Raw genomic sequence first — 26,024 nt, 5'->3', positions numbered from 1 at the left:
AAATAGCAGCAACACACATCTCTCATATGTCCAGCGAGAGCCCAAGAGTTTCAGCCAAAGCCCTCAGGCATCTTCTCTCACCGGGAATCCTGTGTAGGTCCCAGAAAGCAGCTCACCTGTCTTGTCTGTGAGTAAGTACGAAATCCTGCCCAGCTGCTCGGGAATCGTGCTGGAGCGAACCATGGTCCCGGGGATTTTCGAGTCCCTTCGAATCACCCAGCTGTACACGATCTTGCCCATGTCCAGGTTCACGCGCAAACTAGTCACAAAACCAGAGCAAACAGGTTAACAGGAAAGATGTAAGGCTCCTTGTATCTTTATAAAAACATGGACTGTAAACACATTTGTGCCATCGCATCCGGACTCACTGCCTGCAGAAGCACACTGCTGGAGCTGAACGCACAGACTCAGCAAGAGCCAGCACCACCATCAAGTCACACACGGAACAAATCCATTATTGTCACAAAGCTCATGTTATGGACTGAAGTCACTTAAAATACAGAGAGGGTAGTGGTTTCCATCTCACCTTTTAGAAAAATTACTGATCCCTTAAGCTAATATATTTTTGATGCTATATTCATTTTTTTAATTGCGGTAAAATATACATAACAGGAAATTTACCATTCTATAGTACTGAGTACATTCACATTGTTATCAGCCATCAGCATCATCTACCTCCGTAATTCTTTCATCTTCCCAAACTGAAATTCCACACCCATTCAACAATAACTCCCCATCCCTCACCAACCCTAGCCCTGGCAGCCCCTGGCAACCAGCACTCTACTTACATTTCTATGAATTTGACTACTTTTTTTTTTTTTTTTTTTTTTTGAGACGAAGTCTCACTCTGTTGTTCAGGCTGGAGTGCAGTGGTGCTTTTTCAGCTCACCACAACCTTTGCCTCCTGGGTTCAAGCGATTCTCACACCTCAGCCTCCAGAGTAGATGGGATTACAGGTATGTGCCACCATGCCCGGCTAATTTTTTGTATTTTTAGTAGAGATGGGGTTTCACCATGTAGCCCAGGCTGGTCTCAAACTCCTGGGCTCAAGCGATCCACCCGTCTTGGCCTCCCAAAGTGCTGGGATTACAGACGTGAGCCACCGTGCCTGGCCAGAATTTAACTACCTTAGACACTGCATGTAAGTTGAATCATACACTTTTTCTGACTTTTTGGGGGGCTTATTTTTCTGGCTTATTTTGCTTAGCATAAAGTTCTCAAGGTTCACCCACACTGTAAGGTGCATTAGAATTTCCTTCTTTTTGAAGGCTGAAGAGTATTCCATTGTATGTATTATATTCATTTTGAACTTTAATTTTATTGCACAAAGTAAATAGAAGTCTTCACATTAATTCAACATCCTATAAACTAATCAAATTGCTTGCCATTTTACTGGCTAGCCCTGGGACAAATGAAGAGTCGACTCACCAATTTTTTATCATGTTACAGGTAGAACTTTGAAGGCTACCAGGTCACTTAGATCGAATACTTGTTTTGCTAGCAGTCAAGTCACTAAAGTGGAGGTATTTATCCTCTGAATCCACTATCCAGAGCATGCTGACTTGGGCACAATCCCCCTGTCCTTGTCACACTATCTTACACAAAACGACAATCTCTGTCCCCAGAAAAACACAAATTCTCACCAAGATGATCTAAATATGCAAAATAGCAAGACAAAATATAAGATAATATGTCAAGTATAAGAGAGAGTATAAGCACTGAAAGTTTCAGGGAAAAAAATATGTAGTTTAATATTTACTAATTATTATGGGGAAAAAGTAGAAGCAAACAGAACAATATGGGGAAAAGTAGACTGCTAACCCACATCACAGAGAAGCTCTAAAAAATGATGGGACACACATACAAGTGATGTGAAAAGTTATTCAAAACACACTGCTCCAATTTTTTTGTAAAGGCAGATTTTAGTAGACCAAACTCCCCTTTTTCTAAAATCAAAAGCACTCTAGAAAAAAGCATATCCCAAAGTATTAACAATGATTATCCCTTGGTAGTGAGAGCAGAGGTGATTTATATTTTATTCTTTTGCTAATATGGGCTTTCATTTTTTTCTACTATGAAAATCTATTATTTATATCACTTTAAAAAACCAGGCCAGGCGCAGTAGCTCACACCTGTAACCCCAGCACTTTGGGAGGCTGAGGCGGGTGGATCACTTGAGGTCAGGAGTTCCAGACCAGCCTGGCCAACATGGTGAAACCCCAACTCTACTAAAAATACAAAAATTAGCCAGGCGTGGTGGCAGAAGCCTGTAATTCCAGCTACTCGGGAGGCTGAGGCAGAAGAATCACTTGAACCCAGGGTGTATAGGCTGCAGTGAGCTGAGATCGCACCACTGCACTCCAGCCTGGGGGACAGAGCGAGACTGCATCTCAAAAATAAATAAATAACCATTTATTCAACCTCCAAATCAGGGAGGCAAATGATTGGCATGTGCCACCAAGCTTTCATTGCACACCTACAGCAGACACTGCTGTCAATCACAACACCATTTCCCTTTGAGCCCAGATGCAGGCTCAGAATCCTTCTCAACACAGCAGTCCCGACAGCCACTATCAACCTTGCAGAGCTGGCTGATGACAGGAGATCTAAATGGCATCCCTAGCATAGGGAGACAAGGCAAGGAAAGATCTCTGATTCAAGAAAGGATGGCTTGTGGAGGAATGTGATCTTCTGGTGCTAGAGACTCAGTGTGGTTCACACTCCTGACTCTGATTGCTCTTGGTCCTCACTCTACAAACAGATCTGCTCCTTCTAAAAGCCGATGGGCGCGGTGGCTCACACCTACAATCCCAGTACCTTGGGAGGCCGAGTCAGGCAGATCACCTGAGGTCAGGAGTTCAAGACAAACCTGGCGAACGTGGTGAAACCCCATCTCTACTAAAAATACAAAAATTAGCCAGGCGTGGTGGTACATGCCTGTAATCCCAGCTACTTAGGAGGCTGAGACAGGAGAATCACTTGAACCTGAGAGGTGGAGGTTGCAGTGAGCCAAGATCGCACCACTGCCCTCCAGCCTGGGCGACAAGAGCAAAACTCCATCTCAAAAAACAATAATAATAATAAAAGCCACAGAACCATCATCTTTGAATGAGTAAAGAGAAGAAGGAGTCACAGCAGCCAAACTCAAGCTCGTCGCCTGCTTACCTAATGGGGATGATGTTGGAAAACAAGAGGAGGAAGCGGATGATCTGCAGGTACCAACGACCTGCAAAGTGCTGAAGGGCAACCATGACCAGCGAGACCACCACCAGGGCACCAAAGAGGATCTTGGTGAGGCAGTTCACTTCCAAGTCGAACAGGCCGATCTGTGGGACAAAGCACAAACCAGGGCTTGAGATTAGCTGGTGCAACTCACAGCTTGCCGGAGAGCTGCTCCTTCCCCTGCAAACACCTCTACCCCAGGTAGGACAGTGGGATCCATCGATCCTCATATCTTTGGTCTAAGAACACTGTGCTTCCATGGGCTGGAGTTCATAACAGGCATCCAAGGGAACTCAAAGAATTCTGAAAATTCAAAAAAATGTTTACAACTAAAGAAGATTTACACTTGGAAATGTATCAGCGAGTTACCGCTGTGCTGGCTGGGTTGTGCACTGCATAGCCTCCACCACCCTGCAGAGTGCCCCTGGCCTTGTAAAATGACTCAGATCCTAAACTCTTAGCACCCTACCCGACACCAACTCGGTAGTGCCTGAAAGTCTGGGGCGCACACCAGTGGTGGCACCTGATTTTTAGGTGGTGCATTAATGGACATTATTTTATTATTTATTTATTTAGAGATGGAGTCTCGCTTTGTCACCCAGGCTGGAGTGCAAGGGCACAATCTTGGCTCACACCTCCTGGGTTCGAGCGATTCTCCTACCTCAGCCTCCTGATAAGCTGGGATTATGGCGCCTGCCACCACACCCAGCTAATTTTTGTATTTTTAGTAGAGACGGGGTTTCACCATGTTGGCCAGGCTGGTCTCAATTCCTGGCCTCAGGTGATCCACCTGCCTCGGCCTCCCAAAGTGCTGAGATTACAGGTGTGAGCCACCATGCCCAGCCCTGGACATTATTATTTTAATAATAATACATTTATTTTCATGTGTAGTCTTTTAAAAAGTAGCAAATCATATCCATAACTTCATAGAAATATGCCCCAGGATAAGGCTAAAACATTAAACAAACAATTTTATAGTTGTAATGATGGCTATAACGTCTAATGGTGGAGCGACCACGACTGAAGTTTAGGAGACACAGCATTCTTTCCTGCTACTGACAAAAGACATTATTCTGTAACGTTCTGACTCTTAAAAATTGGAGGAGGGGTAAGCTGGGACAGCGGGTCACAGTTTGAATCACATGGGCCTGCCCCGTCCTCACTGTGTAGCCTGGACAGGGCACAGTGCTTCCTGAAGCCATTTCTCATGGATAAAGGAAGCACTGCACTCACAGGGCTGTTATGAGGATGAAATGAGATGCATGTGAAGGGTGAAACACAAGGCGTGCAAATGGTACGTGCTCCATAGTTGAACCTAAAAGCACAAAAAATGCTGGGCGCCATGGCTCATGCCTGTAATCCCAGCACTTTGGGAGGCCGAGGAGGGAGGAACACTTGATGTCTGGAGCTTGAGACCAGCCTGGCCAACATGGTGAAACCCCATCTCTAATAAAAATACAAAAATTAGCCAGGCATGGTGGTATGTGCCTATAGTCCCAGCTACTCAGGAGGTGGAATTGGGAGGATTGCTTGAGCCCGGGAGGCAGAGGTTACAGTGAGCCAAAATCAAGCCACTGTATTCCTGCCTGAGCAACAAAGCAAGACCCTGTCTCAAAAAAAAAAAGAAAAAAAAAAGGCACAAAAAATGTCATATATCCACAAACATGTGACTACGTATTTATGTACTGTATTACATATGTGTATGTATATGTATTTATTGTATACACACACACACATGCATATGCATAAAAAGATAGGATGTCTGTATAAATATCACTCTTAGGTGTTCCTATTTTAATATCTCGTCACTCACCCACCAGAACCAACCAGCCCACAGCCGGTCAATGTACCCCACGACCTCGTACACACCTTACTTTGGGGATTTGAGGTATTCATGACACTCCGGAGTTCTCTGCCAGTGTAAAGAACAACACCCACAACAGTACCTAAAATGGAAAAAAAAAAAAAGAAAAGAAAAGAAATATTAATACAGACAGGCAGGCTTGCAAATAGAAGAGTCTGATCTTCTTGAGAGACTCAGTTCTTTTTTTTCTTTTTCTTTTTCTTTTTTTTTTTGAGACAGAGTCTCGCTCTGTTGCCCAGGCTGGAGTCTGGAGTGCAGTGGCACAACACAGGCTCACTGAAAGCCTCCCACCAGGTTCAAGCGATTCTCCTGCCTTAGCCTCCTGAATAACTGGGATTACAGGCGTGCACCACCATGCCTGGCTAACTTTTGGTTTTGTTTCGTTTTGAGATGGAGTTTTACTCTTGTTGCCCAGACTGGAGTGCAATGGCACGATCTCGGCTTACTGCAACCTCTACCTCCTGGCTTCAAGCAATTCTCCTGCCTCAGCTTCCCGAGTAGCTTGGATTACAGGCACCTGCCACCATACCCGGCTGATTTTTGTATTTTAAGTAGAGACAGGGTTTCACCATGTTGGCCAGGCTGGTTTTGAACTCCTGACTTCAACTGATCCATCCGCCTCGGCCTCCCAAAGTGCTGGGATTACAGGCATGAGCCACTGCGCCCAGCCTCAATTTTTGTATTTTTAGTTCAGATGGGGTTTCACCATATTGGCCAGGCTGGTCTTGAACTCCTGACTTCAACTGATCCATCTGCCTCAGCCTCCCAAAGTTCTGGGATTACAGGCATGAGCCACCACACCCAGTCTCTTTTTTTTTTTTTTTTTTTTGAGAGAGGGTCTTACTCTGTTGCCCAGGCTAGAGTGCAGTGGGACAATCATATTAATAGCTCACTGCAGCCTCAACATCCTGGGCTCAAGCGATCCTCCCACTTCGGCCTCCCAAGTAGCTGGGACCACAGGCACATGCCACCATGCTTGGCTAATTTTTGTGTTTTTTGTAGAAATGAGGTCTCACTATGTTGCCCAGACTGGTCTTGAATTCCTGGATTCAAGTGATCCTCCCACCTTGGCCTCCCAAAGTGCTTGGATTACAGGCATGAGCCACCTCGCCTGACCCAACAGCCACACTATGAGAACATCAGAGGTTTTTTACATTAGGGCCAAACCAATGATCTGTGGCTATACTGACCAATAGAACAGCCACTAACCACTGAAAACCCTTTAAGTTTAAATACATTTAAATTAAATACAGCGCCTACCCTCCCTAGCCCTATTTCATAGCCACATGAGCTTGTAGCTACCTCATGGAACAGTGAACACCCAGAGCCTTCTCCTTTTACCGCAAAACTTGTACTGGTAAATGCTGGTCTACGAGGCCCAGCAGCTTCTAACGGAAGGAGACTGGGGAAAGGGGTGGCTTGCCGTTTGTGCCCCTGGTCATACAGGCTTCCAGAGGTGCCTAGAACATTCCTACCTTCATTAACTATTATGGAAACTTGGAAACAGATGCTTCTTTTTAGAGCACATTCTTCCTGTGAAGTCTGATCCCGTTCAGTCTAACTTGCCCATTTGGGGGATGTCTGTCCCAAGGACAACTCTTTCCTAAGAACTCCCCCACCCCTTCTATCCTCCAGACACAATAAGAAAAGGCATGAATCCTTCGAAAGTCAACAATTTACTCAAGAAATAAACATGGCCAGTGAACAAGAGGAAAATGCTCAATCTAGTAAATAATCAAAAAATGCAAAATAAACCATTTTTATCCCAATTAGATTGGCAAAAATTAAGAAAACTGAGAACAACCAGGGTTAGCCAATAGCAGAGAAAGCAAATCCTGTGGTACACACTGCTGGCCGACTGGTGTGATCTATTTTGGAGAGAAATTTGGCAGTATCTGTCAAAATTTCACTTCTCTCCCCTTCTCAGTGTGTGCCAAGAAAATCAACACAGCAGGAAAGATAGAGAATAAAGAAGGAAACCAAGAAACACGGCATCACAGGGAGTGAGCAGCACTAGGCTGAAAGTCAAGTCAAGCGGAGAAACAGACAGGACCGGGTAGCGGGGCCGGGGGCAGGGGGTGGTGGGGGGCAGGCAGTTTGTACTGTCTCCATTCACGTCATCTGAGCTGTAACTTGGAACACGAAGGAGCCAGCCCTGCCAAGCTCTCAGGGAAGATCCCAGGAATACAAGCAATTTGGTCTCTGCTGGAAAGAGAAAACACCTCCTTCTCTGTGCTCTCTCCCTCTCACTCTCAGGAATGCCACTGACAGGAGATACAAAAATCCAAAGAGGCTGAAGCACATCTGCGGTAAAGAGCCCGCCCCCAAACGCAGCGCTGGGACCACATCCTGGACAAAGAGCCCTAGGAGGAGGCACTGAAGTCCTTCCAGGGTCTAACACACTCAGCCAGGCAAACAATGTTCTCCAGCACAATGCAGTTCCCTTCCAGGGAGGCTCCCGGCAGATGGCAGGCCAGGGAGAGCTTGCGGTGGCTTCTTGGCAGATGGCAGGCTCCTGTGAACACAGGTAGTCCCTCCCTTCAGGCCCCTGTCACCACAGCAGATGGCTGGACAGTGGGAACTGAGCCTGGGCGGAGCTTGGAATGACCACACCACCACTGCATCCACTCCTATGCAGATGCAGCTCAGCCTCAATCCCCAGCGCCCAGGGTTAGAGAGGGCCCCAGTAACAAGGAGGACCCCAAAGGGAGTATCCCCCACACCTGGCCTAGCCAAACTTGATGCCATCAAATGCTGCTGAAAATGGCCTTTCCCATCCCATGCCTTCTTGTGCTCAGGACACAGGCTCTGCCTCCACAAGATCCAAACCCCAGCCTCATCCTCAGTGAGACCACCAACCGGAGAGGATGCACACACCGGATGTGTCTTGGCTTGGTCTGCACGGTGCTTTCAAGGTTCTGAATAACTGGCCACTTTTAAATTCAGGAGCTTGCCTATCTAGAAAAAATAAAAAAATAAAAAAATAAAAAAATAAATGAAGCCTGGCACAGTGGCTCATGCCTGTAATCCCATCACTTTGGGAGGCTGAGGCAGGCGGATCACCTGAGGTCAGGAGTTTGAGACCAGCCTGGCCAACGTGGCGAAACACCGTCTCTACTAAAAATATAAAAATCAGCCGGGCATGGTGGCTCATGCCTGTAATCCCAGCTACTTGGGAGGCTGAGGCAGGACAATTGCTTGAACCTGGGAGGTGGAGGTTGCAGTGAGCCGAGATCATGCCACTGCACTCCAGCCTGGGTGACAGAATGAGACTCTGTCAAGAAAAAAAAATTCTAAAAAAAAGAGATCTCTGGCTTTTCCTGGAAGGGTGGAAGATCTGATGACACCGAGTCCACGTTCCTCATGCTACACTCAGGGAGTGTTGAGGAACAACCACCTCTTAGACAGGCACATGCTCTGAGCTCACCATGGTCCCCATCCGCCACTATCCACTCCTTTAAATCCTCTGCCCAATTTGTAACTGTTGACCCGAAAGTATCCACCCCCAGGCCTCTGATCCCCTCCTTCCCCTGCTGTCACCTCTGCAGCCCCTCCTTGCTCTCAAGGTTCTCTTCACTCCCACCCTCTGCAGCCTGCAGGCCACGCAGCCCTTTCCATTCTCCCAGCCAGTGTCCATCTGGTTTCTCCAAAAGGCCAAGAGGTCATGGTCAGGCATTTCACGGAGTTCTAACTGACTCTCTGGAACAGTGTGGTGCTGCCAGAGGTCAGGGCTACTCTGTGACCCCTTTGTTCCTCATCCACAACAAAATAAATGCTGAACCCGAGAATCAGGGTTTGGAAATTTTTACAGCAATTAAATATTGCTGCAATATTCGAGCATGTGATCAGAGCAGTCATCTCATCAAATGGGGTATAGACCATGGAGGCACCATCAAACTGTTGTGGGCCGGGCACGGTGTCTCACGCCTGTATTCCCAGCACTTTGGGAGGCTGAGGCGGGTGGATCACTTGAGGTCAGAAGTTCGAGACCAGCCTGGCCAACATGGTGAAATCCCATCTCCACTAAAAATATAAAAAGTATACAGGCGTGGTGATGGGCGCCTGTAATCCCAGCTACTGGGGAGGCCGACGCAGAAGAACAGCTTGAACCCAGGAGGTGGAGGTTGCAGTGAACCAAGATCGCACCACTGCACTCCAGCCTGAGCGACAGAGTGAGACTCTGTCTTACAAAAAAAAAAAAAAAACTTGTGGCAAGGTGCACATAGTGTGGCTGCTTATTACTCATGCACAGAGGCAGGACCACAAATTGATCTTCTACACATTAGGGGGAAAACCCAACAAACTGGTTCCTCTCCACTAAAAGTTTGACAAGAACTGGGCTAGAGCACCAGTTCTTCTCACCTTCTAAGAGGTGGCTGTTCCTCAACCTGGGCTCTGTAACATCCAGGCCACCTTCTCTGCCAAGTCCCTGGTCCTCCTCCATCCCTTCCCTTATCCATCACTCTTGTGCTGCCTCAGCCTTGCAGCCCTGCATTGGCTACCATGGCAACCACATCTTCTACAGATTAATGCCAGCTGATGCAGCCGGACCTCAGCACTGCCTGGCAAGCTTTTTTATTTTTTTTAAACTTCCAACAGATAACAGCAGACCTGTTAACCGAGAGGCAGGAGTTACAGCCTATAGGGAACACAGAAGTGAAATCTCACGTAATTAAGATGACTCTTGCTGGCTGTTCCTTGCGTTAAGAACTAGAAGGAAATGGCTTGTGTTTATGTTAGAATCAGAGGGCAATTAGATGTCTACTCAGTGAGATGCAGGGGAAACTGAGGCCAATTAAGGAAGCAGTCAATGCCCAGCTGCTCATACTGACTCCAAATCATACACCCACTAAGGGGCAGGGCAGGCAATGCCATCAGATCACTGCTGTGCTCTCCCTCCCCTACCGCACCCCCCACTAAAATAACCAAGCACACAGAGAGGAATTCAGACAAGGGAAAACGTATCTTTAACTCCACAAGGCATCTCCCATGAACTGTCTGAAATACCTTTCTTCTTCAAGATGCCAATATGCCTTCCACTCTCCTCCTCCCAGGAGATGACCTCTCCAAGGCATGTGACCTTGAACAAGCTGCTTAACCTGAGACTCAGTGCCTCATCCCATTAAATGTCCTCATGTAATGTTACGAGACCAAAGTAAGAGAATGGCAGCAAAACACTTTGTCAATTAAAAGTAAGTGATAAGTGAAGACTTAATTAGCATTGCTCATCTCTGAGACTAAGACTGACAAGCCCTTCCAACATTGCTCCTTCCACCTCAGATTTCTCTGCATTTGCAGCTCAGCTCAACTGTTTTCCTTTTTACTGATTTTGGAGGAAATACATAAAACTCTCTCCCATTTCCTCTATAGCCCATCCTAAATTTTTTTTTTTTTTTTTTTTTTTTTGAGGAGTCTCACTCTGTCGCCCAGGCTGGAGTGCAGTGGTGCAATTTCGGCTCATTGCAACCTCCGCCTCCCAGGTTCAAGCAATTCTCCTGCCTCAGCCTCCCAAGTAGCTGGGACTACAGGTGCGCGCTACCACACCCAGCTCATTTTTGTATTTTTAGTAGAGATGGGGTTTCACCATGTTGGTCAGGCTGGTCTCGAACTCCTGACCTCAAGTGATCCACTCGCCTCAGCCTCCCAAAGTACTGGGATTACAGGCGTGAGCCACCGTGCCCGGCCTCCATCCAAAACTTCTAATAAACTATAAATCCCATGTTGTAGGCACACGCATCTGTCTCCTAAGGCACTACCATAGCACTGGGACCGGCAATGGACCTCAGCACCGAACAGGTGTGCTCTTGCTGCATGAAAAGGAGGAAGGAAGGAGAGAAGAAAATCACCAGAATGAAAAACAAACAGGCATATGAAAATGCATTTATTACTGAAACGCTAACATTTTCAGTAGCCAAGGTGGTGGTTACCCTTGGGCGGGTGTGGGGCAGCTAGAAGGGAGTGGAGGGAGCTTTTTCGGGGGTGGGGGGTGATAATATCCTGTTTCTTGATCTGGGTGCTAGTCACACAAATGTGTTGCCTGTGTTAAAATCCATCAAGCACAGGGTGGAAGGAGGGTGACGATCAGAAAACACTACCTATTGCGTACTATGCTTACTGCCCGGGTGACAACATCATCTGTACACTAAACCCCCGCAGCATGCAACTTGCCCGTGTAACAAACCTGCACATGTACCCCCAAACCTAAAATAAAGTTGGAAAGAAAAAAAAATAAATCCACCAAGCACTATGTTTAGGATTTTCTGTGTATGTACTATCCTTCCACAAAAGGTTTAGAAAAGAAGAAGAAATGGTGAACTGTCCACAAAAAATGAAGTACACCCTATTCACGTGGCTGTCTAGTAAGGAGACGGGCACACGACAGGTAGTCATGAATTTCCAGCCCTGCCTATGCCAGATGCAACAGGACATGACAACTTTAACCTCATCTTGTTCTCATTGCTTTTAACGCCTCTTTATTCCACTCAAAGAGAAAAGCATTTGACACAGACGTCCTCTGCTCTAAAGTGTGTTGCTTTTCATTGTATCTTTTTTTTTTTTTTTTTTGAGACAGAGTTTCCCTCTTGTGGCCCAGGCTTGGGGTGCAATGGTGCAATCCTGGCTCACTGCAACTTCTGCCTCCCGGGTTCAAGTGATTCTCCTGCCTCAGCCTCCTGAGTAACTGAGATTACAGGCACGCACCACCACACCTGGCTAATTTTTTGTATTTTTAGTAGAGACAGGGTTTTACCACGTTGGCCAGGCTAATCTCGAACTCCTGACCTCAGGTGATCCAGCCGCATTGGCCTCCCAAAGTGCTGGGATTACAGGCCTGAGTCACCGCATTCAAGACCAGCCTGACCAACATGGTAAAACCTCATCTTTACTAAAAATACAAAAAATTAGCCAGGTGTGGTGGTGCACGCCTGTAATCCCAGCTACTCAGAAGGCTGAGGCAGGAGAATCGCTTGAACCCAGGAGGCGGAGGTTGCAATGAGCAGAGATTGCACCATTGCACTCCAGCCTGGGGGACAAGAGCGAAACTTTTTCTCAAAAAAAAAATAATAATAAATAGAGTCTTTCTCTGTCACCCAAACTGGAGTACACTGGTGATCACAGCTGACTGCAGCCTTGACCTCCAAGCTCAAGCAATCTTCCCACCTCAGCTTCCTGTATAGTTAGGACCAAAGGCATACAACACAACACCTGGATGTTTGTTTGTTTGTTTGTTTTTGAGACAGAATCTTGCTCTGTCACCCAGGATGGACTGCAGTGGCGCGATCTCAGCTCACTGCAACCTCCGCTTCCCAGATTCAAGCGATTCTCCTGCCTCAGCCTCCCGAGTAGCTGGGATTAGAGGTGCCCGCCACCACGTCCAGCTGATTATTATTATTATTATTATTATTATTATTATTTTGTACTTTTAGTAGAGACGGGGTTCACTGTGTTAGCCAGGATGGTCTCGATCTCCTGACATTGTGATCCACCCGCCTCAGCCTCCCAAAGTGCTGGGATTACAGGCATGAGCCACCGCACCCGGCCATGTTTTTATTTTTTGTAGAGATGGGTTTTCACTATGTTGCCTAGGCTGGTCTCAAACTCCTGGACTCAAGCGATCCTCCTGCCTTGGTCTCCCAAAGTACTAGGATTACAGGTGTGAGCTAATGCACCCAGCCTCGTTTTACACTTTCACTCCCCATAAGGCTGCTTGTTCACACGGGGCCAGAAACGCTGACTGGGCCTAAGGGTCTGGAGCCTGGAGTCTGACCTGAGGTAATATTCCCATGCCAGTTAGTTCTCCTAACTCTATTCCTTAAAGCAAGTATTTTAATGTAAGACTATATAAACACTCCAAAAAGAGTCAGTGGATATTTTTATAATTTTAGAGCAGGGAAAATTTTCTTAGCATGACACAAACAACAGAAACCATAAAGAAACAAAAGATCCCAGCCTGGGCAACATGGCAAAACCCCATCTCTACAAAAAATACAAAAACTTAGCCAGGCGTGGTGAGGTGCGCCTATACTCCCAGCTACTCAGGAGGCTGAGGTGGGAGAATCATTTGAACCCAGAAGGTCGAGGCTGCAGTGAGCCCTGATCATGTCTCTGCACAACAACCTGGGTGACAGATCAAGACCCAGTCTTGAAAAGAAAAAAGATCAATAGGTCTGACTAGATAAAAACTGCAAACTTTAGTTCCAAAAAACAAATGAGATCAAGTGAAACAGTCATTGCAATTAAGGCAACAAAGATTAATATTCTTATGACATAAACAATTCTTACAAATTATTTTTTAAAAACCAACTCATAAGCAGAAAAAACCAGCACAGGACACAAACTGGTCATTCACACATATATTTAAGAAAATACGGCCAGGCGCGGTGGCTCATGCCTGTAATCCCAGCACTTTGGGAGGCTGAGGCGGGTGGATCACGAGGTCAGGAGATCGAGACCATCCTGGCTAACACAGTGAAACTCCATCTCTACTAAAAATACAAAAAATTAGCCAGGCGCAGTGGCGGGCGCCTGTAGTCCCAGCCACTGGGGAGGCTAAGGCAGGAGAATGGCGTGAACCCGGGAGGCAGAGCTTGCAGTGAGCCGAGATCGCGCCACTGCACTCCAGCCTGGGTGAAACAGCGAGACTCTGTCTCAAAAAAAAAAAAAAAAGAAAGAAAATACAGGCTGGGCGCGGTGGCTCACTCCTGTAATCCCAGCACTTTGGGAGGCTGAGACAGGTGGATCACGAGGTCAGGAGATCGAGACCATCCTGGCTAACACGGTGAAACCCCGTCTCTACTAAAAATACAAAAAAAATTAGCCGGGCGTAGTGGCGGGCGCCTGTAGTCCCAGCTACTAGGGAGGCTGAGGAAGGAGAATGGCATGAACCCAGGAGGCGGAGCTTGCAGTGAGCCAAGATTGTGCCACTGCCCTCTAGCCTGGGCGACTGAGCGAGACTCTGTCTCCAAAAAAAAATTTAAAAAAAAAAAAACAAATAAATAGTAAACTTAAAGGAAGATGTTTGCACAAATAATTTTTCTAAAGGCAAATCAATATGCTAAAATTTGTTCAATGTCTATCACATGGGCAAAAATTAGAAAGCCAAACACACTGTTGGTTAGGTACACATATAAGTCAAGATTATCAGGAGCATGAAGAAGAAGAGGCAAGTTTCCTGGGTGAATCAAAACATAAAATATATATGGCCTTCCAACAGTCATCCTGTTTTCATGAAAACATAGGTACACGCCTGTAATCCCTAGCACTTTAAGAGACTGAGGCGGGTGGATCATGAGGTCAGGAGTTTGAGACCAGCCTGGACAACATGATGAAACCCCAACTCTACTAAAAATACAAAAAAATTAGCTGGGCATGGTGGCAGGCCCCTATAATCCCAGCTACTCGGGAGGCTGAGGCAGGAGAATCACTTGAACCTGGGAAGGTGGAGGTTGCAGTGAGTCGAGATCACAACACTGCACTCCAGCCTGGGAAACAAGAACGAGACTCAGTCTCAAAAAACAAAAAACAAAAAAAAAAAAAAAAGAAAAAGAAAAAAGAAAAGAAAAGAAAAACAGACACAAAAAAATGCTCATCATCCCTGGCCATCAGAGAAATGCAAATCACAACCACAATGAGATACCATCTCACACCAGTTAGAATGGTGATCATTAAAAACTCAGGAAACAACAGGTGCCGGAGAGGATGTGCAGAAATAGGAACACTTTTACACTGTTGGTGGGACTGTAAACTAGTTCAACCATTGTGGAAGACAGTGTGGTAATTCCTCCAGGATCTAGAACTAGAAATACCATTTGACCCAGCCATCCCATTACTGGGTATATACCAAAAGATTATAAATCATGCTGCTATAAAGACACATGCACATGTATGTTTATTGCGGCACTATTCACAATAGCAAAGACTTGGAACCAACCCAAATGTCCATCAATGATAGACTGGATCAAGCAAATGAATAAAATACTATGCATAGAATACTATGCAGCCATAAAAAAGGATGAGTTCATATCCTTTGCAGGGACATGGATGAAACTGGAAACCATCATTCTCAGCAAACTATCGCAAGGAAAGAAAACCAAACACCGCACGTTCTCACTCATAGGTGGGAACTGAACAGTGAGAACACTTGGACACAGGATGGGGAACATCACACACCGGGGCCTGTCGTGGGGTGGGGGAGGTGGGAGGGATAGCATTAGGAGATATACCTAATGTAAATGACGAGTTAATGGGCGCAGCACACAAACATAGCACATGTATACATATGTAACAAACCTGCACGTTGTGCACATGTACCCTTATAATTAAAGCATAATTTAAAAAAAAAAGAAAATGTAGGCAATAAAAAAATTTTAAATTTCTATATGGTAAAAGAAAATAAAGCCCAACACAAACACAAAAGACAAACAAAAAACTGAAAAAATATTTCTAACCCACAACAAGTGAAAGTTTGATATTCTTTCCTCTATAAAGCATTCTAACAAAGTAATGAGAAAAAGAAGAACCACAAAGGAAGGTAGATAGACCAGAATATTAAGAATTAGCTGACAGGTAGAAAGACATTCAACTATATTTGCAATTAAGTCAAAATTAAAACAGTAGGCTGGGTGCGGTGGCTCATGCCCGTAACCCCAGCACTCTGGGAGGCCGAGGCAGGTGGATCACATGAGGTCAGGAGTTCGAGACCAGCCTGGCCAACATGGTGAAATCCCGTCTTTACTGAAAATACAAAAATTAGCCAGGGGTGGTTGCACACACCTGTAATCCCAGCTACTGGAGAGGCTGAGGCAGGAGAATCACTTGAACCTGGGAGGCGGAGGTTGCAGTGAGCCAAGATGGTACCACTGCACTCCAGCCTGGGCGACAGAGAGACTCTTTTTTTTTTTTTTTTTTTTTTTAAGCCAACTAATAACTTACAAAGAAACAAAACAGGCAGATGCAAATATGACCACCTGCCAGGTAATCTAGGAAATTCAAACTGAATGAGATAATTATTTTTCAGTCAAATTATCAAAGAATAAAAAGAGTAATTAATTATTTGTTAATAAATTACTTGAAAGCAGGAAAAAATTGGTTCAGATGACATGGGTGGAAAGTGGTGAGGAGGGGCAGGATGTGACCGTCCGCATGCTGCGTGCCCTGGGTGGCTGTGCCCAGGCGTGGCCCAGGCATGACCATGCAGAATTTCTCGCTCTTTAGTCATCGGGGGACTGAGAGACGTACCAAAGTATGATGAAAATAAAGGCAGGCAGTGGAAATGAAATGTAGCAAAAAAAACCTCAAGGGAGAGTGCACCTCTGCCTATTTGTATTAAGTAGTGCACATGTGGATGGTGACACATGGTACTCCAGGGATAGTTTGTGCTGCTTCATTCCCTCTCCTTGCCACACAGGATCCTAATCGAGCGTCTACTACTGTACTAGAGAGCGACAAAAAAGGAAAAGGCAAGGTGGTTTACACCCATGATCCCAGCATTTTGGCTGAAGCAGAAGGATCACTTGAGTCTGAGAGTCTGAGACCAGCCTGGGCAAGAGTGAGACTCCCATCTCTAAAAAAGTATTTAGAAATTAGCTGGGCATGGTGGCATGCACTTGTAGTCCCAATGTTTGGGAGGCTGAGACAGGAGGACTGCTTGAGCCCAGGAGTTCGAGGCTGCAGTGAGCCATGATTGCACCCCTGCACTCCAGCCTGGGCAACAGAATGAGACCCTGTCTCAAAAAAAAAAAAAAAGAAAGAAAGAATGAATGAATGAATGAAAGAGAGAAGCAACCAGCAGAGGAAAATGGCTTGATGGTGGGGAGTGGAGAATACTATGTTTGAAGAGAGGAAAAAAAATTGATTCCTCTAATAGTAAAGACAGAAAGTCACCAGCAGTAGAATTATAATACTAATTATACTATTAAGTTAATAATATCACAAAATGTAAGAAAATGATGGCTACACAGTAAGTTCTGTTTCTGGAGCAAAATGCCTAGGTTCAAGTTCCAACTCTGCCTTTTACCTGCTGTGTGACCTTGGAGCAAGTTACTTAACCTCACTCAGCCTCAGTTCCGTCATCTGCAGAATGGGCATAATACGAATAATAGTATCTACCCTCATGGTGCCGTTAGGAGGGTGGGTTAAGTGCAGTGTGTAACACACATAAGCACCCAGCACAGGGTCTGACACATGGGCTGCATGCCGCTGATGTTAACCACTGCTATCGGGGGTCATATTCAGCCCATGCAGTCCTGATCACTGTCATCCCAGCACTGAAAGACACCAATGGGCCAGATGCAGTGGCTCACATCTGTAATCCCAGCACTTAGGGAGGCTGAGATGGGTGGATCACTTGAGGTCAGAAGTTTGAAACCAGCCTGGCCAACATGGTGAAACCCCGTCTCTACTAAAAATACAAAAATTAGCCAGCGTGGTGGTGCGGGCCTATAATCCCAGCTACTTGGGAGACTGAGACACAAGAATCATTTGAACCCGGGGGGCGGAGGTTACAGTGAGCCAAGATTGTGCCACTGTACTCCAGCCTAGGTGACAGAGTAAGACCTTGTCTCAAAAAAAGAGAAAAGAAAAAAAAAGAGAAAAAGAAAAAGAAAGGCACCAATATCCACTTCCTCTTGGTGTTTAAACACAGAAGCTCCAGCTCAAGCCCATGCCCTTTCCTAGGGCTCCGGTGCTGGCAGTCCCAGCGCGACATACCCTGCAAACACAACCTCCAGCCAGAACATCCAGGCTGCCTCCCGCTGTGGTACAGATTAGAATGTCAATCTGAAGAGGCAATCAGAGCTATTCCCAGCATGGACGCTGCAGAAAGGTCCACAGGCCACGCTGGCTTCTCCTCCAGGTGTCTCTAAGTGTCCCAGCTGCAATTAGATGTCAGTTTAATTCCCTGGAGGTGTCGGAACAAGTGGAAAATGCCATTTGACTGAGCACTCATTTTTCCAACTGACAGATGATTATTCTAATTACAAAAGGATTTTCTTTCCTTTTCAAATTGCTACCACATTCCTCAAAATGGCGCCTCACCTGATGCGACCACAGTGCCAGCCCACAGCGTGTTCTCTATGCTCAGGCTCTCGCTGATCGGGGGGTCGCTGTCTTCCTGGAAAAGACCAAACGGACACACGTTCACCCCCCAAAGCTTCCCCAGAATCCACAGGCTGCTTCTAGCCTGGTCCGCTCGAGACAGAAAGAGAGGCTCCCCCTGATGAAACTGGAGGCCCAGTTTGGAAGCCGACGGCTCCACCACAAGGGGAGGGCCGAGCTCTTCCACTACTGCCCTTGGGGTTTTCATCTCCCACAGAAATACGTGAAAAAGTTGGCCTGTGATTTAAGAAGCGCAGGCCTCTTAGCACTGAAAAATATTTTATGAGGTAAGAATCAAAACATAAAAGCAAACCAGTCAGGCTGTCTGCAGGCCAGCTTTGTTTGTGTCTTATAGAAAGAGAATGTGGACAATGTAATGTGGGTTCTAGAAACCTGTTGACCCATATTCCTAAAATAATTTTTTTTTTTTTGAGACGGAGTCTTGCTCTGCCGCCCAGGCTGGAGTGCAGTGGCGCGATCCTGGCTCACTGCAACCTCCACCTCCCAGGTTCAAGCAATTCTCCTGACCTCAGGAGATCCGCTCACCTCAGCCTCCCAAAGTGCTGGGATTACAGGTGTGAGCCACCACGCCAGGCCTCCTAAAACAAATTAAATCCAAATTAAATTTCTCTTCTGAAAGATGTGGAAGGGGCTTAAAAATTATGAAAATGGCAGATACGACTTGTATGAATAAAAGAGGACAAAGTCAGGTGCGGTAGCTCACACCTGTAATCCCAGCACTTTGGGAGGTCAAGGTGGGTGGATCACCTGAGGTCAGGAGTTCAAGACTAGCCTGGCCAACATGGTGAAACCCCGTCTCTACTAAAAATACAAAAAATTAGCCAGGCGTGGTGATGCACGCCTGTAATCCCAGCTACTCAGGAAGCTTAGACAGGAGAATCACTTGAACCTGGGAGGCAGAGGTTCCAACGAGCCGAGATCGCACCACTGCACTCCAGCCTAGGCGACAGGAGGAGACTGTCTCAAAAAAAAAAAAAAAAAAAAAAAAAGGCCAGGTACGGCGGCTCATGCCTGTAATCCCAGCACTTTGGGAGGCTGAGGCGGGTGGATCACAAGGTCAGGGGATCGAGACCATCATGGCTAACATGGTGAAAACCTGTCTCTACTAAAAATACAAAAAATTAGCCGGGCGTGATGGCGGGCGCCTGTAGTCCCAGCTACTTGGGAGGCTGAGGCAGGAGAATGGCGTGAACCCGGGAGGCGGAGCTTGCAGTGAGCCGAGATCGTGCCGCTGCACTCCAGCCTGGGCGACAGAGCGAGACTCCGTCTCAAAAAAAAACAACAGAGGACACAGATCCATCTGAAGGACAGAGAAAGAAAAACTATTTCAGATGCCAGCGTTCACATGAATTACAGCAAATGCTTGCTCTAAGTTGTCGGGTCAGTCAAGCTGTTCCAAGGCCGGGAGAAAATTCCAGTTTTGCCGACCTTACTGAGAAACAATATGCTGGCTTTCAAGGTGGTGCCTTCTTTATGTCCCCACCCGGCATAAAACTACTTCCTGACAAAGAACTGTCAGTACTTCTCGGCCTTCATCCCTTACACACTCCCGGACCCGGTGTGAAGGAAACTCACTTACTCGGGTAAAAGTTCCCATGAAGTTGTGAATGTCAATATTTGGCTCTTCTGCATACACATACGATCGAATCTGAGGAAGGTCCTGTTCAACAGAAGTCACATTTGGGAGTCAAAGTCAGTTCACAATGCAAGACTTCAGGAGGCATCCACTATGTTTCCAAAGCAACTATATTTCCCACACACAGCAAATGGCCCCTCAAAATTACAGGGAAGGTGGAAAGAAGAGGAAAGTCCTCTGTTAAGTAAGTTGAGGAGTCGCTGCATACAGTATCTCAAGGCACCCTGACAGACTCTACAGTGAAGACCCCGTGTTTCTGTTTACTCAGCACTTTCCAGACTTGATGGGGTGATGCTACACACCTACAAATACCCTGGAAAGTGGCAGATCCTCCTCTGCTAAATTCTGGCTTGCAAGACTTGTTTGTACCATTGAAAACACTCATTCAGGCCAGGTGCAGTGGCTCATGCCTGTAATCCCAGCACTTTGGGAGGCCGAAATGGGCGGCTCACTTGAGGCCAGGAGTTTGAGACCAGCATGGCCAACTTGTTGAAACCCCATCTCTACTAAAAATACAAAAAAATTAGCCGGGTGTGGTGGCGGGCACCTGTAGTCCCAGCTACTTGGGAGGCTGAGGCAGGAGAATGGCGTGAACCCGGGAGGCGGAGCTTGCAGTGAGCCGAGATCGCGCCACTGCACTCCAGCCTGGGCGACAGAGCAAGACTCCGTCTCAAAAAAAAAAAAAAAAAAAAAAAAAAATTAGCCGGGCATGGTGGTGTGTGCCTGTAATCGCAGCTACTCAGGACGCTGAGGCAGGAGAATCGCTTGAACCCGGGAGGTGAAGGTTGCAGTAAGCTGAGATCGCGCCACTGCACTCCAGCCTGAGCGACAGAGCGAGACTCCATCTCAAAAAAGAAAAGAAAATACTCATTCAACAAATGGTTACTGGGCATCTACTCTGTATAAACCTCTGGGAAGAGCTGAAAAAAGTAAGAACGCCTCCCACCCGTAAGGATGGCTGCTATCAAAACAAAAACAAGTGTGATGAAGATGTGGAGAATCTGGAGGCCCTGTGCACTGTTGCTGGGAATGCAAGATGGTGCAGCAGCTATGGAAACAGCACTTCCTCAAAAAATTAATCAGAAAACTACCAATAATCCAGCAATTCCACCTCCGACTATATACCCAAAAGAACTGAAAGCAGGGACTTGAAGTGATCATCTGTCCACCCATGTACGTAGCAGCATTATTCACAACAAACAAGAAGTGGAAGCAACTCAAACAAGCATCAGTGGATGAATGGATAAACAAAGTGTGGTCTGTCCATACAATGGAATATTACTCAGCCTTAAAAAGGAAGAAGTTCTGACACATGCTACAATACGGATGAACCTTGAAGACATTATGCTAAGTGAAATAGACCGGTCACAAAAAGACAAAAACTAGGTGATTCCACTTACAGGAGGAACTTAGAGTAGTTTAATTCATAGAGACAGAAAACAGAAAGATGCTTGCCAGGGGCTGGGCCGAGGGGGGAATGAAGTTACTGCTTAATGAGTCCAGAGTTCCAGTTTTGAAAGATGAAAAAAGTTCCGAAGATGAACACGGCTGATGCCTGCATAACAAGGTCAATGGACTTCATGCCACTGAGCTGTACACTTAAAAACGGTTACGATGGTAGATTTTATGTTATGTGTCTTTTAGCGCAATTTTTTAAAAAGCAAACAAGAAGTCAACCTTAGGTGATAAGAAAGCCCAAAAGTGAAAGCTCTTGGCAAAAACTACATTTCAAAGCAGCATATGTGAAGTGGCGTAAGACAGGTAGTCAGGGGGAGCAGCAGTCACTGTTAGAACAGTGAGTTTCTAACTACTGGCTAGGAGCCCCTGGGGACTTGTAGCAGTCACCATCATGTGAAGTGGGGCCGGAGGGGGAGCGTGGGGTCCTGGAGAGCCCCTGGGAGGTGATGGCTCATGCCTGTAACCCCAGCACTTTGGGAAGCTGAGGCGGGTGGATCAATTGAGGCCAGGAGTTTGAGACCAGCCTGGCCAACACGGTGAAACCGTGTCTCTACTAAAAATACAAATATTAGCCAGGCGTGATGGCGGGTGCCTGTAATCCCAGCTACTCAGGAGGCTGAGGCAGGAAAATTGCTTGAACTCAGGAGGTGGAGGGAGGTTGCAGTGAGCCAAGATCATGCCACTGCACTCCAGCCTGGGTGACAGATAAAGATTCCATCTCATAAATAAATAAATAATAAAATAAAATTCCCGGTTTAAAATTAACAGTAATAATGGTGTTATTTCACTTTTTATTAGCCATGAAAAATCATTCATAGAGTGGCTACATTTCTTGTTATGTCAATCCCGCCAAGATATGGAACTTTCCTCCTCCCTCAGGGGACACAGTAAGGAGTGGCTTCGATCCATGTGACGTGAGCACAGGGAAACTTCTGTGTTCCACTTCATCCTTCCAGACCACAGTGGGGCATGCCACTCACTGGGCACTGAAGTTACACATGGCCAACTACTGTGGCCATCCTCTCAGCGAGGACCTGCACCCCGTCATACACACTGGGGATACGGCAGAGAACACAACAGGCAGAACCCACCCGCAGGGACACTGCCTGGAAGTGAGTGAAGCAGGGATGCAGGGAGAGGTGGGCAGAAAGAGCCTCTCCGATAAGGAGACTCGTGAGCAAAAACTCAGTGGAGTGTGCAGATGCCCTGCCAGGCAGATTCGCCAGGGATCAGAGGGCTCCCAGTGGAGCAAATGGCAACAGTAAACATCCAGGGACAGAATGACAGACCCGACAGGCTGGCAGGCAGAGGAGAGAGGGTCAGGCACTGAGGTCGGAGCCTCAGCAGAGAGACAAATGGGAAGGAGCTGAAGACGACAGCAAGCACCGCAGAACTGATTCTCAGTAAGGTAAGAAATCTTTGGAGGGTTTTTTTTTTTTTTATGGTTATTACTTTTATTAGATACAGGTGTCACTACGCTGACCAGGCTGGAGTGCAGTTGCTATTCCCAGGCACAATCATGGCTCACTGCAGCCTCGAACCCACAGGCTTAAGCAATCCTCCCGACTCAGCCTCTTGAGAAGCTGGGACTACAGGTGCATGCTGCTGAGCCCTGGCCTACCTTCGTAGGTTTTGAGCAGAGGAGTGACATGCTCTGGCTTACCTTTTCAATTTTGGTGAGGCCCCTTGGCAAGGCTCCTTATGGTTTTCAGCTTCCCGCGGGAGAGCTCACTCCCCGCACTCAGGGTCTGCTTTTGGCCATGTCAGGGAAGCCAACTAGTCCCAGGGGCGCTCCAGGACCCCATGCTCCCCTACCGGCCCCACTTCACAGTTGCCATCCCATGCCAAGGGACGGCCCCCAAGGTATCTGGGTTTGAGAACCCTGCTAAGACAGGTTGCCCGCATGGGCTTCTGCAGGGAAAGCTACTCATGGCGGCCGTGGGGAGCCTCTGCATGCAGGCCACGGGAAGCCGCAGCTTCCAGTCCGTCTCCCCATCCAGCTGATCCGTCCGCAAGAAGCATGACCCTGTGGAAGGAAGTCGGGTGCCATCACCTGCACCTCAAGCACCCTTCCCTCGGCAGCTCTGGGCAGCGTCTGCTCTGGTCCTTATAAAAACAGCCAACCAATAGCCAGAGACCACAAGGGAAAATACATATCCTATCTCCCATTTCTTCCATAATAAGCTCGGGGGTCAGAAAGCTCAGAGTTCAAATCCTCACTCTGCCACTCTCTCTGAGTGGAATCCCCAGCTAGTTTCTTGGACTTGTCAAGCTTTAGTGTCTGTAAAATGTGGAGAAACATAGACTTCGCAAGCTTGCTGTAAAGATTCAATGGGGAGATAGAACGGGGACGAGCACAGGGTGACCAGCATTCCGAACCGTCTGACCAGGCATCGCCAGCACCTTCTCAGGACCCAAACCACCTGAGTGCGGGTCCAGGCTCTGCCACGTAATAGCTTTGTGCCCTGAGAGTTGCCTATCCTCTCTGAGCCTCAGTTTCCTTGTGTGTAAAAGTAGAGATAGGAACAGCACTGACCCTGTAGAGACGCTGTGACAATTAAAGAGCTGATTCGTACACAGAGTTCAGAACAGGACTGATCGATCCAGGCAAGCACTAGGTCATTATGGGCTGGCATATTTCAGAGGTGTATCTTTCAGTCTGACATACAGATCCATGCAAGTAGTCAGCTGTATACTCCATCAGACACAGAACATACCCCATTCACTGACACTGCAGTTCAGTCTTTGAGAACTATTAAAGTAGAACACTCATAATTTTGGTGTTTTTGGTTTTTTTTTTTTTCAAGAAAAAAAGAGCATGTCAGAGGCCCTACTCCATAATGCTCTGTTTTCACTAAATAGCGCACAAGAACGAATTTAAAGACAAAGCTGCAGTTTTTCAAAGGCTGTTTTAATCTAGTGCCTTTTACCTCCTGTCCTGATTACATATTAGTATAAAATTTTACTTGTACTTTAATTCTATTCATAATGAAATACATTGCAGCATCCTCAAAGGAATACAAATGTAACTTTTTCACGTGTTCAAAAACCTCCGATCATGCCAGATAAGAGAAAAACAGCCTTATTTCCTCAGAACAGCTTAAATAACAAAAATTAAAAGTAAGGCCATTTTGGCCAGCTGTGGCGGCTCACACCTGTAATTCCAGCACTTTGGGAGGCCAATGGGATCACTTGAAGTCAGGAGTTCAAGACTAGCCTGGCCAACACAGTGAAACCCCGTCTCTACTAAAAATACAAAAATTAGCCGGGCATGGTGGTGCACAGGAGGCTGAAGCAGGAGAATGGCTTGAACCCAGGAGGCAGAGGTTGAGGTAAGCCGAGATCGTACCACTACACTCCAGCCTGGGCGACAGAGCAAGACCCGGTCTCAAGGAAAAAAAAAAAAAAAAAACTAAGGCAATTTTAGTAGACTGATAGGGTGGGCAGGCAACGGCAGCTGCCACCCTAGGGAACAACCGCAAGGAGTTAAGGGCCTTGTAGGAGACTTCAGAGATTCCCACCCCGCAAACTCAGGCTACAACAAATAAATCAATAGGTGCTATGGGCAAGGTCCCCCAACTCATGAACAAAGGGCAGAAAAGACGCCCACCTCTCCCCAGTTTCTGTACTGCCCCCACTCATGACACATCTGCTGGTATCAGCTTAGAAGAGAGAGGATTTCTGTTTACTTCTACATGGTAGAGACACTTCCTCGTCCCAACTCCTGAGGTTGAGCTTAACAGCCCGGAGAGGAAATCCAAGGCCACTGTACGCGTGACTTTACCAGCTGTGAGTCAGCCGGTGTTCCACAAACTGTATTTTTTAATGATCACAATCTATTGACTTTTAAAACACCAACAACACTGTTTTAAAAGAATGGTCTATTTAAAAAGATGCTTTTGATTTCCCTCCATGGCTCCAAAATGATAATCTACTTTGTGACATTTTCAAATGATTATTCTGCCAAATTACCACTGAAAGGTTAATGGTTATTTTCCAAATTGATCTCAGATGTTTACCATTTTTTTCTGATGTCCTCAGGAAGATCATGTCGGCAGAGACCCGCTGGTTCTGTGTTACGAAAAGAAAGACTGTTACTGTGAATGAATGACCATGTGCTGGGCAGCGGGGAGGGGGGGTGGGACTGAAACTCACAGCCTCTTTTACGTTTCTGCCTTTGTCAAAGACAGATTTGGGGATTTATTTTGTTTTGAATCTGAAAAATCTTGCACACTGCTGCTACTTTACTAATCCCCTATCAAAATCTTATCTTGGAAAGAGAGCTTCTAGTTTTCTGGCACATTCAACCATTACCTCCCCAAATCCCAAAGGCCTGCCTCCCCAGCTGGCTCTCTTCCAGTCTGTCTGCTGAGACTCAAGACAGACCCGCCGCTCTCGCTTTCTGCTTCTACCAACTTCCCAGCTTGATGTTTGGCTTTTAGTGGATTTTAACAAGCAAGGAAAGTAGTAAGAAGCAACAAAAGCCATTCTCAAAAAAACTAGGGGGGTGCGGGGAGCCAGTAGCCCCCATTTAATTATGAACAGAAAAGTATGTGATAACATAGAGGGGGTTGTGTGGTTCTTCTGAGCTGCCACCCAAAAGAGTTTCACTTTACCTTAAAGCAGCTCTGAGTTCTTGGATTTAATCCTTTTAAAAGAGCATAGCTCAATTTCTACAGAAACAAGTTAAGACACAACCCTTTTCTGATCAAATATTATTCCAAGCCTCTC

At 46.5% G+C, this 26,024-nt stretch overlaps 1 protein-coding gene across 1 annotated transcript in view; it reads right to left on the bottom strand.

Annotated features, from left to right (window-relative positions):
* LOC129022794 (probable phospholipid-transporting ATPase IIA) overlaps window positions 1–23,061 on the bottom strand; it is a 57,277-nt gene extending 34,216 nt beyond the window's left edge. The window contains exons 1-6 of the mRNA XM_054469040.2: window positions 22,957–23,061; window positions 19,779–19,859; window positions 18,119–18,194; window positions 5,092–5,168; window positions 3,166–3,326; window positions 117–259 (exon numbers count right to left, since the gene is read on the bottom strand). Of these exons, the coding sequence (XP_054325015.2) occupies window positions 117–259; window positions 3,166–3,326; window positions 5,092–5,168; window positions 18,119–18,194; window positions 19,779–19,796 (475 nt within the window). The 5' untranslated portion in view covers window positions 19,797–19,859; window positions 22,957–23,061. The remainder of the gene's footprint in view (window positions 1–116; window positions 260–3,165; window positions 3,327–5,091; window positions 5,169–18,118; window positions 18,195–19,778; window positions 19,860–22,956) is intronic.
* Between the last annotated feature and the right edge of the window lie 2,963 nt (window positions 23,062–26,024).

This window comes from Pongo pygmaeus, chromosome 23 (genome assembly GCF_028885625.2).
Source record: "Pongo pygmaeus isolate AG05252 chromosome 23, NHGRI_mPonPyg2-v2.0_pri, whole genome shotgun sequence".
Classification (NCBI taxonomy): Eukaryota; Metazoa; Chordata; class Mammalia; order Primates; family Hominidae; genus Pongo; species Pongo pygmaeus.
This window is presented reverse-complemented; position numbering and strand designations above follow the sequence as displayed.